The 14877-nt window shown below is 37.8% G+C and overlaps 1 protein-coding gene across 1 annotated transcript in view; it reads left to right on the plus strand.

Annotated features, from left to right (window-relative positions):
• Window positions 1-817: 817 nt before the first annotated feature.
• Fndc3b (fibronectin type III domain containing 3B) overlaps window positions 818-14877 on the plus strand; it is a 250556-nt gene continuing 236496 nt past the window's right edge. Inside the window, exon 1 of the mRNA XM_010632407.3 lies at window positions 818-991. Within this exon, the coding sequence (XP_010630709.1) occupies window positions 881-991 (111 nt within the window). The 5' untranslated portion in view covers window positions 818-880. The remainder of the gene's footprint in view (window positions 992-14877) is intronic.

Genomic DNA, 14877 nt, shown 5'->3' on the forward strand with positions numbered 1-14877 from the left:
ATTCTCAATAAAACTGTACTGTTATTTTCTTCCTGTTGTATTGAAATGCTAAATATGACAGGAGGCAAGTACCATTCTGGAATGAAAGTAGGCTTTGTGTTATTATGAATATGTTTGAATTTCATTTATTCTGTGGAGACAGTGGAATCTGCCTTGGAACCTAATTCTTCACAGGGTGCCATGGGTATGTCTGAGATAACAGGAAAACTCAAAGATGTGTGCCAGTGAGAAAGATGTTAATATGCAACAAGTTAAAAGTCAAGGAAATAAGGGGTGGGTGGGTAACTAGCACATGAGCAATTACCAGATTAATGATTAATTGCTGTCAGAAATTGCAACAGTTGCAGTACACATAGTTATCCTTGGTTAAATGCTTATGAGTATTATTTTGGACTTAATGAAAAAGAAAAATTTATAATTAATAAGTATAAGTTGTTCCCTTTGGAATCATCTTCTATCTTGGTAATTACCTTAAAGATAATGATACCACCAGTTTTTGTTTGACATTTTTACCATCTCAAAATATCTCACTTTTTCCTCAGAGAGCTCTCTCTGGTAGGGTCACTATTATTAGTTGTGTGTTTTAGAAGTTTATAACTAAATGATAAAACTTAAGAGTAAGAGGTCATGCTTGCAGACTCTGGTTTTAGTTTCCCAGTTCAGGTCATTTCTTTGTGTTGTCTCTACCCCTTCTCAGGGCTAGACACAATAATAATATTTCTCTGTGATCCAAATAATTTGGGTTTCAGCAGACCTTATGACAGAGGACTTAGATTGCTGACTTATGTCACTTAATATAGGTGATTTTTGTGGTCTTGAGTCTGTTTTAAAAGAATGGTGGTTCTCTTGCAGGAAGCCAGTTGAGGGAAATTCTCCATGAATGTACGTCACAATGATGATGACCGACCAAATCCCTCTGGAACTGCCACCACTGCTGAATGGAGAGGTAGCCATGATGCCTCACTTGGTGAACGGAGAAGCAGCCCAGCAGGTTGGTGTAGTGAGAGGGAAATTTAAGTCAAATTGTCTAAGGGGGAAACATGAAGTTAGCGTTTGTTTTGGGATTCAGAGGTCTTTGATTTTGAACCTTAGTAGTTCCAGAGGTATTCTTGTGAAATTGCTGTATGATTTTGTTTTAAAAATCAGAAATTCTTGTGCTCACTTCAGCAGCACATATACTAAAAAATAAAAAAAAAATTCTTGTCAAGAAAAGCAAATCTTACCTCATCCAGTTTAGTATTCTTGAGGCACCGAAAAAAAATGTGATTTTTGAAATGAGTCATTTTGAGTGTATGTACAAGTCTTTGTCATAAAATAACTGTTTGTTCATACCATGTATTAGGCTTAACCAGTTTGCTGGGTTGGCTGGAGCAGATGCTGAGTGAGAGGGTTGGGTTGATTTCATGCAGGAGTGACCTTGACAAGACGCACAGGTCAGGGTGAACCCACTCTGGCTCCTTCTTGAAACAATCCCTCCAAATGTGTAGCTTGTAAAATGAGGGTGCTTATGTTTTCTGTAGAAATTCTTTGTCAGTGGTTACCTAACATTATGGTATAGAAAAGTAATTTCTGAACTCAGTCATATAACACTTAAGAAACAATTTAAATTGTAAGTAAAACTTAAAAATCTTTAGAGTTGAGCTTTTGGAATGACAATTTTTTTAATTGATAAAAAACTAGGTTTGCTCAGTCTTGTAACTAAATGAATGTTTCATCTTTGCATTTCTTTAGAGGTGTAAAAATCTTTGTTTTATGAGTAGTAGAATTGGAAAGAATTATTTGAAAAATGTTTACCCATAGTGTAGTAATTCCAGTATGTTAGTCATTTATTTGATGGTTGTACATGCCCATTTCCACTAATCTGTTATAGTAATTAACACTTTTTATCACAGTACATTTTATATACCTCAGTTTAGACCTTCTTGTTGCTCAACAATTTCTTTCTTCTGCTTTAGATGGAAATCGAATAGGTGCTTAGTAAATACTTGTTATTTGAATAAATTTCATTCCTTGTCACCATTGATGCAGATGACTCCTTTCCGGTTTCCTTCATCTCCTTCCATACTAGAACTTTTGTATCAACATACTATGTTATCCTCTATTTTAAACACACAAACATCTTCACCTTGCCCCACCCAGGAAACAAAACGTCCTCACTGGCTTTGTCTCTCTCTATCACCACTCTTTCCCGTGTCCCTCTTGTAGCAATACTTTTCTAAGTGGAGTCTGTAGTATTTCCTGATTCTCTTTCCTTAACTTCCTTTCCTCTTCGGCTCCCTGTTCTCCACCTTCTCTTCTCACCTTCCTCTTCTGGACTTTTAGCATGTCCCGTGGACTTAATCTCAGCAGTGCTTCTTCTTGCTGTCCCTGCTTCTACTTTTGCCCTTGCAGCAAGCATTTTCTACACAGCAGCTGGAGTGATCCTTTAAGACTAAGAAATGTGTCCCGGCCTTAAAACCTGTTACATCTGGAACAAAATCCGACTGCAGTGCATGCCTGTCATCCTCACGTGTGGTCCGTTCGGGCCTTTCTTTTTGTTACCTCTGCCTGCCCTGCTCCAGACATGCACGGAAAGCTCTCAAAATGCTGTGAATGATTTTACAATGCAGTCTTTTTACTAATTAAAAGAATTTTAAAAGGCAAGGTATTCAAATGTGACTGAACTTGGAAAGCAGCCTCTAGGTGTCTGCTATGTCGTCATCTTTCTGTTTATGTAGCAAGAGTGGAGATTGGAGGCCACCTGTCTGTGGTGTTGTGTACTGGTTTTTTTTTGTATTTTGTTGATGATTTCTCCTCATTTCTACAATCCACTTTGCCCAGAACCACCTTTTGTAGTTTATTAGCTAGCTTTCTGTAGCATAAAGAGCCCTCAGGTTCAGAACTCTCCAGCTTTCTCAGAGGCGAGTGCCTTAGCACATAGACATGACCAAGACTGTGAAGAGTGTAGCTCTCCTCAGAGGGCCATGTGGCATTTCCCAGCTCAGATCTCTGACCTCTGCTCTAATTAGAAGCTGCTTAATAATTTTGGCTAATAAAACCATGTTTTCTTTCATCTGAGAAGCTTTCTACAAAGCTGCAAAGGGAAAATCTGTTCATTTATCTGTTTTATAAACAGTCAAGTAGCAAGCTTTCTCAAAATGGATGGTACACTTAGTCTAAACAAATCTCATGGGAAGGAAATGTTCAGTCTTTTTAATTAGTAAATATGTCTGATTGTGCTGAGAGCATTAACATTTATACGTTATGTAGACCAAGCTATTGATTGGTGTTAACCTTAATGGGGCAAAGTTGTTAAGTGGGCAAAATGTGTTTGAAATAATCCTCTCAGCAGGATCAACCCGAGATTTATCATGCTTTGATGTTGCTTCTACAACACTGGGACTCAGCCCAGACAGTGGCCTATTTGACTGACATTTTCTTCCTTTTCCTGCTCTCAGTTTCCTCCCCTTCCTGTGTCTCCCTCATCCCTTTAAGTGTCTGGTCCTTTCTTTGGGCCCCAACACTTAGCTCTGGCCTAGGTGAATGTGGCAGCCCTGAAGCTTGTGCGTGAAATTTGGGCTAAAAGCAAAAGAGGATGACAAACTCAAGGAGCAAACAAAACAAAAAATGGCAGTGAAATAGCAGAGAAAAATATAGGGAGAGGTGGAGGGGTACCCAAATGAACAGGAAGGAGAGGAAATCTCCAAGGTAGAGTCCAAGAGCTGGTGACTGAGTTCTGAGTGCTGAGTGCTTGGTTGGGTACCTGTTGGTATCCATTGCTTGCTCTTAAGGGCCCATGCAATGTGGTGCTCAGGTGGGTCTCTGTTATGGGTTCAGGATATGGGACAAACCAGAGCAAGTGCAACATACAGATGTTTTCTGAGGCTTTTAGTGTGCTCTCCCTGAGACAACACATTTGCCTCTTGACAAAAACTTTTTGTAGGCACAGGATTACCTTCTGTGACAGACACTGCAGGCAGAGTAGGGCAGACCTCTGGGATGACAGTTTAAGGTGGGTGATATTGTGGCCACTTCCCAGACGTTAGTGTTGTCAAGAGTACCTTTGGCTACAGGGTTTTCCCTAAATGTCTGTCAGGAGTGATGTGGTGAAGCTTACCTCCTGGGTTTGTAGCATGCTTAATACTTTGCAGCTGTACAAAGGGCATTCTAAACATGCTCTAGATGCAAAAGAACCACCACCATTTTGAGAGAGCTCTTCACTTCCCACAGCTCCCTTTCTCTTGATTTCTGTCCTGAAGGTTTCTGGATTTAATTAGGAGTGGTTCTTGGAGGGACTCTGCTGTGCTCTGGCCCTTTAAATAAGAGAAAGTGATAATTTTCATTTTTGAAGTCATGTTAAGTTTGAAACCTTGGTTTATCGTTTTATGTAGGTAGCAGGGAGAGGGGAAGACTGAAAAATTGAGTCTTTTCATAAAAAGGAAACATCTTCATTATAAATGAAGCTTTGAAAAATATTATTAAAAAATGAGCAAGACACAACATGAATGAAGTAACTTATTAAACACCGTCATGAATTTAGTAGTTTATTGAGATACAACTCTCATGACATGTAATTTACCCACTTAAAAAATATACAATGAGTGGGATTTTGTGTGTTCATTGAAACCTTGGCTACAATTAATTTTAGAATATCTTTATCAGCCTGAAAAGAGGCAGCTACTTCTTACTGCCCTCCCAATTCATAGACAATCACTAATTTATTTTCTCTGTAGATTTTGGTACATATAAATCATATATGTCAAGTCATAAAATATTTGAATTTTTGTATCTGATACCTCTCACTTTGCATGTTTTCATTTATTTATTTTTTATTTATTTTTTGGTACCGGGGATTGAACTCTGGTCCTTGCGCTTGCAAGGCAGGCCACCTAACCGCTGAGCTAAATCCCCAGCTTGCATGTTTTTAAAGAATACCCATTTTGTAGAATGTATTAATACTTTACTCCTTTTTTATTGCCAGATAATATTCCTTTGTATGGATATACCACATTTTACTAATTCACTTAGCAATTTATAGACATTATCATTTTTTCTACTTTTTGGCTATGAAGAACAGTGCTGTAAATATTCATGTGCAAATTCTTATGTGGACATACGTTTTTATTTCTCTTGGACTTATAATTAGGAGTGACATTAATTAGCCTCATTTGGAACTGTTGTCTTCTAAATGAATGTAGCTGCTTTTCTCACCATTAATTTTACCCACTCCTGGATAGTTGGAGCTCAGCATTTGCTTTTTTAAATAGACCTAATTATTTGTATTCTATCTTTGAGTTGTAAAACTCAGATTTTGATTTGAGTTTTTAACATGTGACATTTTCAGAACCTGTTGGTACATTTCACTTTCTTTGTTATAGACTTGTGGCACATCTTAAAAACTTTAAAGATGTGGTAGCTAGTCTTGAGTACAAAAGAGTAAGTACCAATTCAATTTCTGATTTTTAAATTGGCTTAGTATTTTAATAGTTTCTGAAGAACAGTACAGCAGCCACTGAAACCATTAAGTTAAGAACAGAAATAGCCACATAGGCTGGTGAGAGTTTTCTGACTTGCTAATTTAATGTTTGTCACTTATGCTTGTATGAGGATGCCACCTCCTGTTCTTGGATTCTTGGTGACACTTGATGTATATATTCAGTGCAGATCCCTAGTAGGGTAGGGACAGGTTCAGATGCTTTTTTTATCCTGGCCAGCATTTAGCCACCTACAAGGCACCTAGTGTATATTTTGTTTGTCATCCTGTATTTTTAATCCTGTTGCTTCCCTTTTATTCTTTTAAACCTCTAGAATATTAATTGTCACTGAGTACTTTTAATGCATCTTCTTCAGGCAGCATGTCTCCTTCAGTGTAAACAGAATACTGGTCTCGCAGGGTTGCATGTTACTAAGTTTGTCCTGGGAGGCAGGAGGTTAATGTTAACCTCAGTCATTTCCAGTTCTCCTAACTTTGCCTATTCCTGATGATCAGCATTCAGCGTGTCACTTCATTTGAGTGTAAGGTTTTCCCCCTTCTTTTGTTTGTTTTTTGTTTGTTCTTGAAAGACCTTGTTTCCCCTAGACAGAATTCATAGGCAGAGTTTTTCCTGAAGTGTTGTTCTGAATAGAACTTTCCAGAGAGTGAATTAAGTGTATTACAACTTTACAAATCTCATCATTGCTAAGTCTTTTACATCAAATGTGCCTTTCCTGTAGTCCAGTGACCTTTTATGTTCTGCTTGATATCTTCTCAATACGTTTTTCCCTTATGGCTTCCTTCTCGTATTCAGTAGTTCATGTCCTCTAACGGTACAGGTTAGTGTTTAAACATACTCATGGCTGCTGTGTCAGGAACCCGAGAAGAGTTTTGTGTATACAATTGGTCTTTGCTACACCTCAGAAATTCTGGCAGAAAGGAAGCTTTACAGTCAATATAGTGTAGAAAAGTGGATAAACAACTTTTGGGAAGATTACCCAGGAAAAAAGAGGATGCAGGACTCGAATGAGAATGGAACTGACAGTGAAAACAGAGGCTGCTGCTGTTAACTACTACTGAGTAATGTCCTGGACCAGCCTCTTCTTCAGATAGAGTCCTATTTATGGCAAGGGCTTAAGCTGTAGAGTAGAGTGGGGCTGGGTAAATGTTGGTTTAGAAAACCAATCATGGCCCAGTTTGGGCCCCACTCTTCAGCAAAATGATGTGTGAGAAATGCACAGCTTTTGCAGATATTCAAATGAAGTTGTTATTGCAAACTGATCCAGTTTTCCTTCACCACTTAAACTTGCAGAGGCCTCTGATGTCAAGATATTAGCCTCTCTTTTCGAGATCTGGGGTGGAAAAGAGAGAAAGGGTAAGATTTATGACTGAATTAAGGAGTGACTGAATAATAGATTTGTTCATTTTAATAAGCATTTATCAAATGCCTTATGTGCAGTGCTGTGTTAGGTGCTGGCGACACAAAGATGAATAAGCACTGTTCTTGCCCTAAGGGAAAGAGCAATTTAGTTGGGGAGTGAATTGTGATTTACTTAAAAAAAAAAATAAAAGCTTTATTTACACATATGTCAAGCCATAAGAGAAGTGCTTGGTTTGCAAAATGTAACAGCACAGTGGGAGAGCAGAGGAGGGATTGAGGCGTGGGATAGGTGGGCAGGAATCAGACCAGCATAGAAAAGTATCTGCAGGATGAAATCAGAGCAGAGATCTGACTTACATTGCAATTTAGAACTATTATTCATGTTTTGTATGTCAGGTAAGCAGTTTCTACTATTTCATTGAGTGAGAAGGCTCTATAGGGATTGCCTATCCAATGGAGAGCTACTATTAAGGACATCTGAAACAAGCCAAGTCTTCACAGCCTATGACCTCTTGAAACTTTGCTGTTCAGCCTCCTTGTTAGTGAATCAGTTTGTCCTCTCATGCTCTAGTCTAGTGGCTCACTGGGGCCCTTGATATCTTTTTTTTAGATTTACTTACTCTGTAGAGGTGTAGATCACAATCACTCCTCAGCCAGACCCACTTTCCAGCTACAAAATCAGGCAGCCATCCCTATACTGAGCTTCTCCTTTGTTAACTATAAAGGTGTGTTTATCCAAGTCTGTGCTCTAACTCTTCAGTTCTCTTTGCATTAGGTTTGCCAGTTCTACTTACTGTGGAGGTTTCCAAAAAGACATGGCCTATGCAAAATCTCAGCATTTTAAAGGAAAATGTTGGTGTCATATTATCAAAGGCTGTTGTTAGAGGTGGCATCCACAGTAATTAGGACCGATGACATATAATTATAACAGCACTGAGCTGTCTGGGTTGAGAGACACTTCAGAATTTAATTAGCCAAAGGCAATAATGATAAGATACAAGATCTAGGCAGTATCCTTCTAATGGGTAGAAATAGAGCTGCTTTCTTACAGGAGAGGATTAAGGGAAATTATTGGCATGGCAAAGTTGCATTGCAGAATAATGGCAATTTAGAATTCTACAGTATTTTAACATTATGATTGTTTTGAACTTACTGCAATCTTTGATTCTTTTTGTAAATTCAGGGAGAAGGGAATGCATCTCTCTTGTGTCTGGCATCTGTGGTAGCATTCAGTGAATCTTTTTGACTGGATGGAGTTTGAAAGAAATAAACACATTTAATTCATCTAAACCAAGGCTTGAAAACTGGCTGCTACTTACTGTATTTATCATACATACAGTCTCTTTACTTTTCCTTTCCTTTTTTTTTTTTTTTTTTTTTTTTTTTTTTTTTTTTTTTTTTTTTTTTTTTTTTTTTTTTTTTTTTTTTTTTTTTTTTTTTTTTTTTTTTTTTTTTTTTTTTTTTTTTTTTTTTTTTTTTTTTTTTTTTTTTTTTTTTTTTTTTTTTTTTTTTTTTTTTTTTTTTTTTTTTTTTTTTTTTTTTTTTTTTTTACTTTTATAGTTAAAAATACTGTTTTTAGTTGCCAGTATAGTCAGCCTTCTATATCCCTGGTTCCTTATCCTCAGATTCAACTAACTGCTGCAGATAGAAAATATTTGTAAAAAATGGCAAGAAATTGTGTATATACTATGTACAGACCTTTTTCCTTGTAATTATTTCCTAAGAAATCCGGCAAACAAATGTTTACACAGTATTTACATTATATATTTGGTATTAGGAGTCCTCTGGATGTCGTTTAAAGTTTGCAGGAAGTTGTGTGAAGGCTCTATCTGCTATTACACTATTTTTTCTAAGGAACTTGACCATCTTCAGATTTTGGTATCAACTGGCAGCACGGCTAGACTATCCTGAAACTGATCCTTCCTTGGATGTGAAGGGATAGTTGTTTAAAAATAGGAACATTAACATACAATTCTGGATTGTTTTTCTTTTTATCTGGAAAACTCGGGAGATCTGACAGCTCTCAGCTGGACTTCTCACTTGGCTGTGACTGACTAGCAAAAAAAAAAAGTAGCTACCTACTTCAGCTGGGGAATATCACCCTTAGTCCTCACTTTGTCTAAGTCACTCATTTGGCCTCTGTGGATGTCTGGAGTCTGGAAACTGGAAATTGTTATCTTTTTCACCTTTGAAATTGCGTCTTGTGTTTGTGAATATCATGTTTGAAACATCGCCAAAATGATTAAGATTTTTCAGGTTTCCCCATTCTATTCATACTAATGAAGCTGTTTTAGTTTTCTACTTGCATGATAACTTGTAAAATGCCTTAAAATGGGCTCTGGTTAATATGGCTTTGTAGAAGGGTTTCAGTTATGCTCCTTGCAAGTTAGGACCTGTGGTTTCTTTTAGGTGAGCAGAATTTAAAGCCCTGAGTGCCACCTTGGGCACTCATCAAAGCACAGGAAGGGCCAAAGAAATAAGCAGGTGCTTTAGTTCTAACTATAGAGGACACTGAACAAGGATTGTGAAGTGTGAGTGTTGTGAGATCAGAAGTGCAGACCCTGGGTTTATAATTTTTACAGTTCTCAAGAATTGAGTCTTCAAGTATTAATTGAGATTGTTTTGTTTTTTTTCTTTCTTTTTGTCCCAGGGATTGAACTTGGCTCCTTGCACTTGCGAGGCAGGTGACGGCACCACTGAGCTAAATCCCCCGGCCCTTTATTGAGTTTTTTAAACATAAAATTTTCCTGGCATTATTCAGAGGAGGCATTTTTTTTGAAAGAAATGTATGTATTTTAACATTTTCTTTGAGTAAGATTAAATTTGATAGGTTTCCAACCTCAGATTTCTTTTTATCTGTTTTGAAAATATATATCTGTCATGATGAATGTGATGTGATAGCTACTGGTATATCTCAGAGTACAGTAAAAATAGCGTATACACACAGGAAGGAAAGATGAGACAGTTCTGCAAGACTAAAAGGCATATGTTAACACATAATTGGCTTATGTAGGAAAACTCTTCTCAGCTTTTGTCCAAATAATTATTTAAAAATATAAGTGTGTATAATATGTATTACACTCCAAACATGACGGTAGTGAGCAAGCTGCAAAACTTAGTGACATTATCTCCAAGATTTAAGTGAAGATATTTATCCCTGTTCTTTTTCTCTCTCTCTTGCATTTCCACATGCAAAAATAGCCTGCTAAGAAGCCAGTTGCCACAGTACCATAATATATCTTACTAACCTTGGGTTTAGCTACTTTTGGATTATATTTGTTTCTTCATTTAAATTAACATTGCCCAGAACTACCTGCTTCTTAATCATTTTTTTCTGATCACCCTTAGTGTTTTATTAACTTGAAGCTAGCCATGATGGGTCCTAGAAGAAACAGAGTTCACCTGCTACTTTATGTTTCTGCCTGTACTATACTGGCATTGCTTCTCACCCCTGGGCCTTTTTCCTTAGCAGGCCACCATCAGATCAGATCATCTGTTCAGAAGGGAGTGTGCTTTATGAGCAGCAGGTGTGTTCAGCATGATCACTGACCAGAACAATTTCACCCTGCCTCACCCTGACCTGCTCAGTGTTTGCTCCTTGCATTATAATTAGATAAGCCTTTGGTCACAATGAATAGTCTGCATTTAGCAAATTATACTAGCAAAATCTTACACCTTGCAAACAGTTGGGTAGTTAGTGGAGACAGCAAAGAACCAAAGAAACCGTGGCCTTGTTTTGAGTGTAGGTTGACCTAGTGTACAGACATTGTATTTAGACAACAAACACTTTAATGACCCTTCCTAAACATAAAAGGTCACACAATCTAATCCCACACATTAAAAATGGGCAGAGCTGGGCGTGGTGGCGCACGCCTGTAATCCCAGCACTTGGGAGGCTGAGGCAGGAGTATCACTGAGTTCAAGACAAGCCTGGACTACACAGTGAGTTCCAGGTCAATCTCAACTACATAGTGAGACTCTGTCTCAAAAAAAAAAAAGGACAGGAACACAAAGTCCATTTTTCTTCATATCTAATATTTGTCTCAAAAGAACTGATTTCCATTTAATTTGAAAATAATAGTAATGGGATCTTTTGACAACTTTACAATATAAATACTCTGTAGACTACCTGTACACAGAACTAGACCACAGCCATTACCTCTGATTCTTTGCTTTCTTCATTTAAACCCAATTCTTGTAGTTAGAGAAATTCAGCACTGAACGTTATTTTCTTTAAACATTTTTTTGAACATGTTATTTTCTGTTGCAGCGTTGAGTTGTCATTTTAGTTTATGCATATCTTCAAGTCTCCTTAATAGAAGCTCCTTTAAAGTTATAAGATTGCCTGAAGTAGCACAGTGCTCAGAAGGTAGTCATTAAAAAATGGGAGAACTCATCGTCATAACCCTAGTAAACCACTTTAAAAATGAGAAAACAGACTGTGACACTCTGAAGCGTGTGTTTTATTTAGTGATGCAGTTTGGTAGCTAAGTTGGTCAGAGTAATGCAGCTCATTCATTTTTTTGTGATTTCACCATTTTAATTTTCATTTTGCTTTGCCAGAATGTGCCTATTTGAGGTACATTTGAACTCTCATTACCTTGGCAAAAGCCCACATGAAAAGCATCCTTACAGAGGAATTTTTTTCTTTCTTTTTAATTGTTTATTTGGTGGCTTTCCTCACCTATAACACAAAATGCTAATATAGCTGATGAAGGATGGCACCTGTATTTTTCTTTAAGGGCTGCAATAGGAAATCAGACATTAGGTTTATATAAATATCCTGCCTTTGAATTTATCTGTTTTAAGATAAATCATCATCAGTCATGTGGAAGGTTGACTGATATGGATATTATCCTTCCTAGCTGGGTGTTCTCATCCAATTTACTTTTCAGAGTCTCCTATCTTGTTTTAAAGTGGTTTACTGAGGGCCAGGAACTTGGCAATGACCACCACTGCATACTGTGCTACTTCCAGTACTCCTGAAACTGCAAACAATGCCCACTAATAAGACCTGAATGCATCACCACACCGGGTGTGAGCCCCTTCTTTGGAGGGAATAGTGGCTTCTTTTCTAGAAATTATCCCCAAACCCCCAGAGAACGTGTAGGCCAAAAGATTCTGTGAGATTTCAGTACCTTAAAAATGTAAAATATTATAAAAGATCAGTTTTTCATCATTGAAAGGACTCCAAGTGTTTGACTAAATTTTTGGCCCTTACACCTAAATGTTACTTTATAAGCTGGGTGATCATCAGAAGCCTTTGGTTTTAACAACTTTGAATTGAGTGGTTGTGGACAGTAACTTACATTTTTGGAAAAAATGATTTTCAGTTGTTACTTTGATTTCTTTGTGTCTTTTGCAGTAGAGAGAAGGAATAGAATAACTCTTTGAGGGCTTATGAGGTGCTAGGACTGGTGCTAAGCACTTATATACATCATTTCATTCAGTAATCATGTACCCTATAAGGTGGCAGTCATTTTTATAGGCAAAATTCGAAGTGAGAAAAGTTAAGTACTTGCAGCTGGCAACTCACAGGGCTGGGGTTTGAATCCACTTATGTCCTCTTCCAAAACATAGGTCCTGCCTTTTGGGAAGGGGGAGCAGCGTATCTCCATCATCAGTGTTATTCAGGTAAACAGCACAGAGTCGTGGGGTGGGTTTTGCGCAGTAGTTGACTGTAAAGTTTACAAAGGAGACTCTGCATTATTTTATGTGGCGCATTAACTTGAGAAGGTGGCAGTGATTCTGGCTCTGATTTTTGAGGACTAAGTGTTGTGTGGAGAACTGTGGGGACGGGTTTTTGTTTGGAGGAGGAGCTGGGAGTAATATCTTCCGAAGACCAGACTTTTTCCCTAGACTTAGCACCAGAAGAGCAGTTCTTCTAGGGTCAGTAGCTGTGAGAGATGGTGGTGACCGAAGCAGTGTACTGCTCTCCTCAGAAGTCTCATGAGGAGAGTTAGGAGAGAGCCTTTACACCCTTTATGGCCATTCCAAACTTACATCATGCTATAGGCAGATTTTGAGAATTAAATCTAGAAACTTGTAAGGGTTGGACCCATAAGGTGGTTTTTCATTCTGTATTTATAATTATTTCTTTTAAATAATGCCAAAATTAAAAAAAAAAAACAACTGTTCAGAAAGAAAGAAACTGACTACTTTGCTGCATAAGCTTACCTTAAATTTCTCACCTCTGCTTTTCTTGTTCTCCACGGGGAGCATAGAATTGTCACGCAACATTCATACTGTGAACTGTTAGAGTACCCATTTGCTAGTGAGTTCCTCATTTTCTTTGTTTTAGATTGATGAAGGGCTGCTTGGACTTTGACTCTCCTCAAGATGTTAATTATATGTTTCAAAATCATGTGTTCTGTTAAAAATCACTTATGCATAGCCTTGGAAAGAGAACTGGAGGCAAGGAGTTGCTTCAGTGTGCAGAATATTGTTTTGGAGGCCTTGGGAAATAAATCTTAAGAGTTAGTTCATTTACCACCAAGACACATTTAGTCAGTGTATATAAACAAAAGAAGTCACAGTGTGCCTGGACATTATTTGTCCCAGATGGAGTTTAAACTTGGCTCATTATACTGCACTGATGTCATGGTGCATAAACGGGCCCCAAATTAGACGTGCATAGAATCTGCTATGTGCTCCTATGTGCTGAGGGCATTTGGGGAGGAGGGATGGGGCTGGCTGGAAAATCTTTGTCACATTTTTCCTTCTTGTTCTGCAGAGGCTAGTGTGAGTCTTGGATGTGGACTTGGTGCAGAATGAGGGAAGAATTGGAATGATCTGTTCATTTGTACAAGTTGGTATGTGTGTGTGCTCAAGGATGTGATTCTTCCAGGACTGAATATGAGTGTCCCTGGCTTTCTGATAGTTGCTTAACAAAGCTTTAGGAATCTCGAAAGGAAAACCTGAAAGCATTACCTTATTTAATTTTTGGTGCTGCTGGGGATCGAGCCCAGGGCTCTGCAGAAGCTAGACAAGTGCTAAGCATTATGTTTTTGCAGAGCATTTGTCAGTTCTTTTTACCTTGAAATCTTCACTTTGAAAAGTTTCTTTACTTTTCAGTGGTCCTAAGTGTTTAGCTGTATAATTCTGTTTTCCTGAATTGTATAGTGAATAATCTTTTAAACAGATTGATTAAATGTCTAAAAAGGCAAGTACTCAATGCTTCTTGAGGATCTGGCTGAGTTTTTAATTTTTCTCTGTACTTTGAGAGGGCAGCTTTTGGGTCAGAAAACTGCCAGGGGAAGGGTTTTCTTGGACTGACTATGAAGTTTCCATATTCTGTTATGCTATAGCATTATTCTTTATTGCTGGCTTTCTTTATGATAATCTTAATTTGAAGCATTTCCAGGTAATGATAGTCATTTTGTATATAAGAAGGAGCTTAGATTTCAGAACTTCCATGAATGGATCCCAGAATGGCTCCTCTAACTGGGATTCCTGGAAGCCAAAATAGACACTGGAATATGGATGAGCTGGGAGTTGAAAACCAGGAAAACCAGAGTGTTTCCCAAATAGAAGTAGAAACTCTGGTTAGAGGTGAGAATTGGGTGATTTGATATTTTATTGAGAACATGAAACATAGAGTTGATTAAATTTTTTTCTTGGGTCTCATTTTACTTGTCATTGGTGGGAACTTGGGGATATGATTAACTTTTTTTTTTTTGGTTTTGCGGATCAAACTTGGGTCTTTATGCATGTGATGCAGGTGGTGGTGGATATGATTAACTTTGAACTCTTGAAGACCAGTAGTGTAGTGAGTCTCCTTGGACTTGTAATTATATTTTGGCCAGCAAGCCAATGCAAACTGTACAAATATAGACTACCATGACTGTTTGGTGAGCTGCCTAAAGGTAAAGGATAGGAGACCTAGGTTAGCTGTTGAATACTTTTGGAGTTAGTTTTTTTTAGAGCAAAAGCCAAGAAACTAAAGAGAAAGAAATAAGGGCCAGAAAAAATCTAGAAGGGAAAAGAGACATAAGAGAGATACAAGCTCGTTGTAGCAGTGGTGGAAACAGGAATGGTGGAAGCA

The sequence above is a fragment of the Fukomys damarensis genome, unplaced genomic scaffold, assembly GCF_012274545.1.
Source record: "Fukomys damarensis isolate Sample0158 unplaced genomic scaffold, DMR_v1.0_HiC HiC_scaffold_12, whole genome shotgun sequence".
NCBI lineage: Eukaryota > Metazoa > Chordata > Mammalia > Rodentia > Bathyergidae > Fukomys > Fukomys damarensis.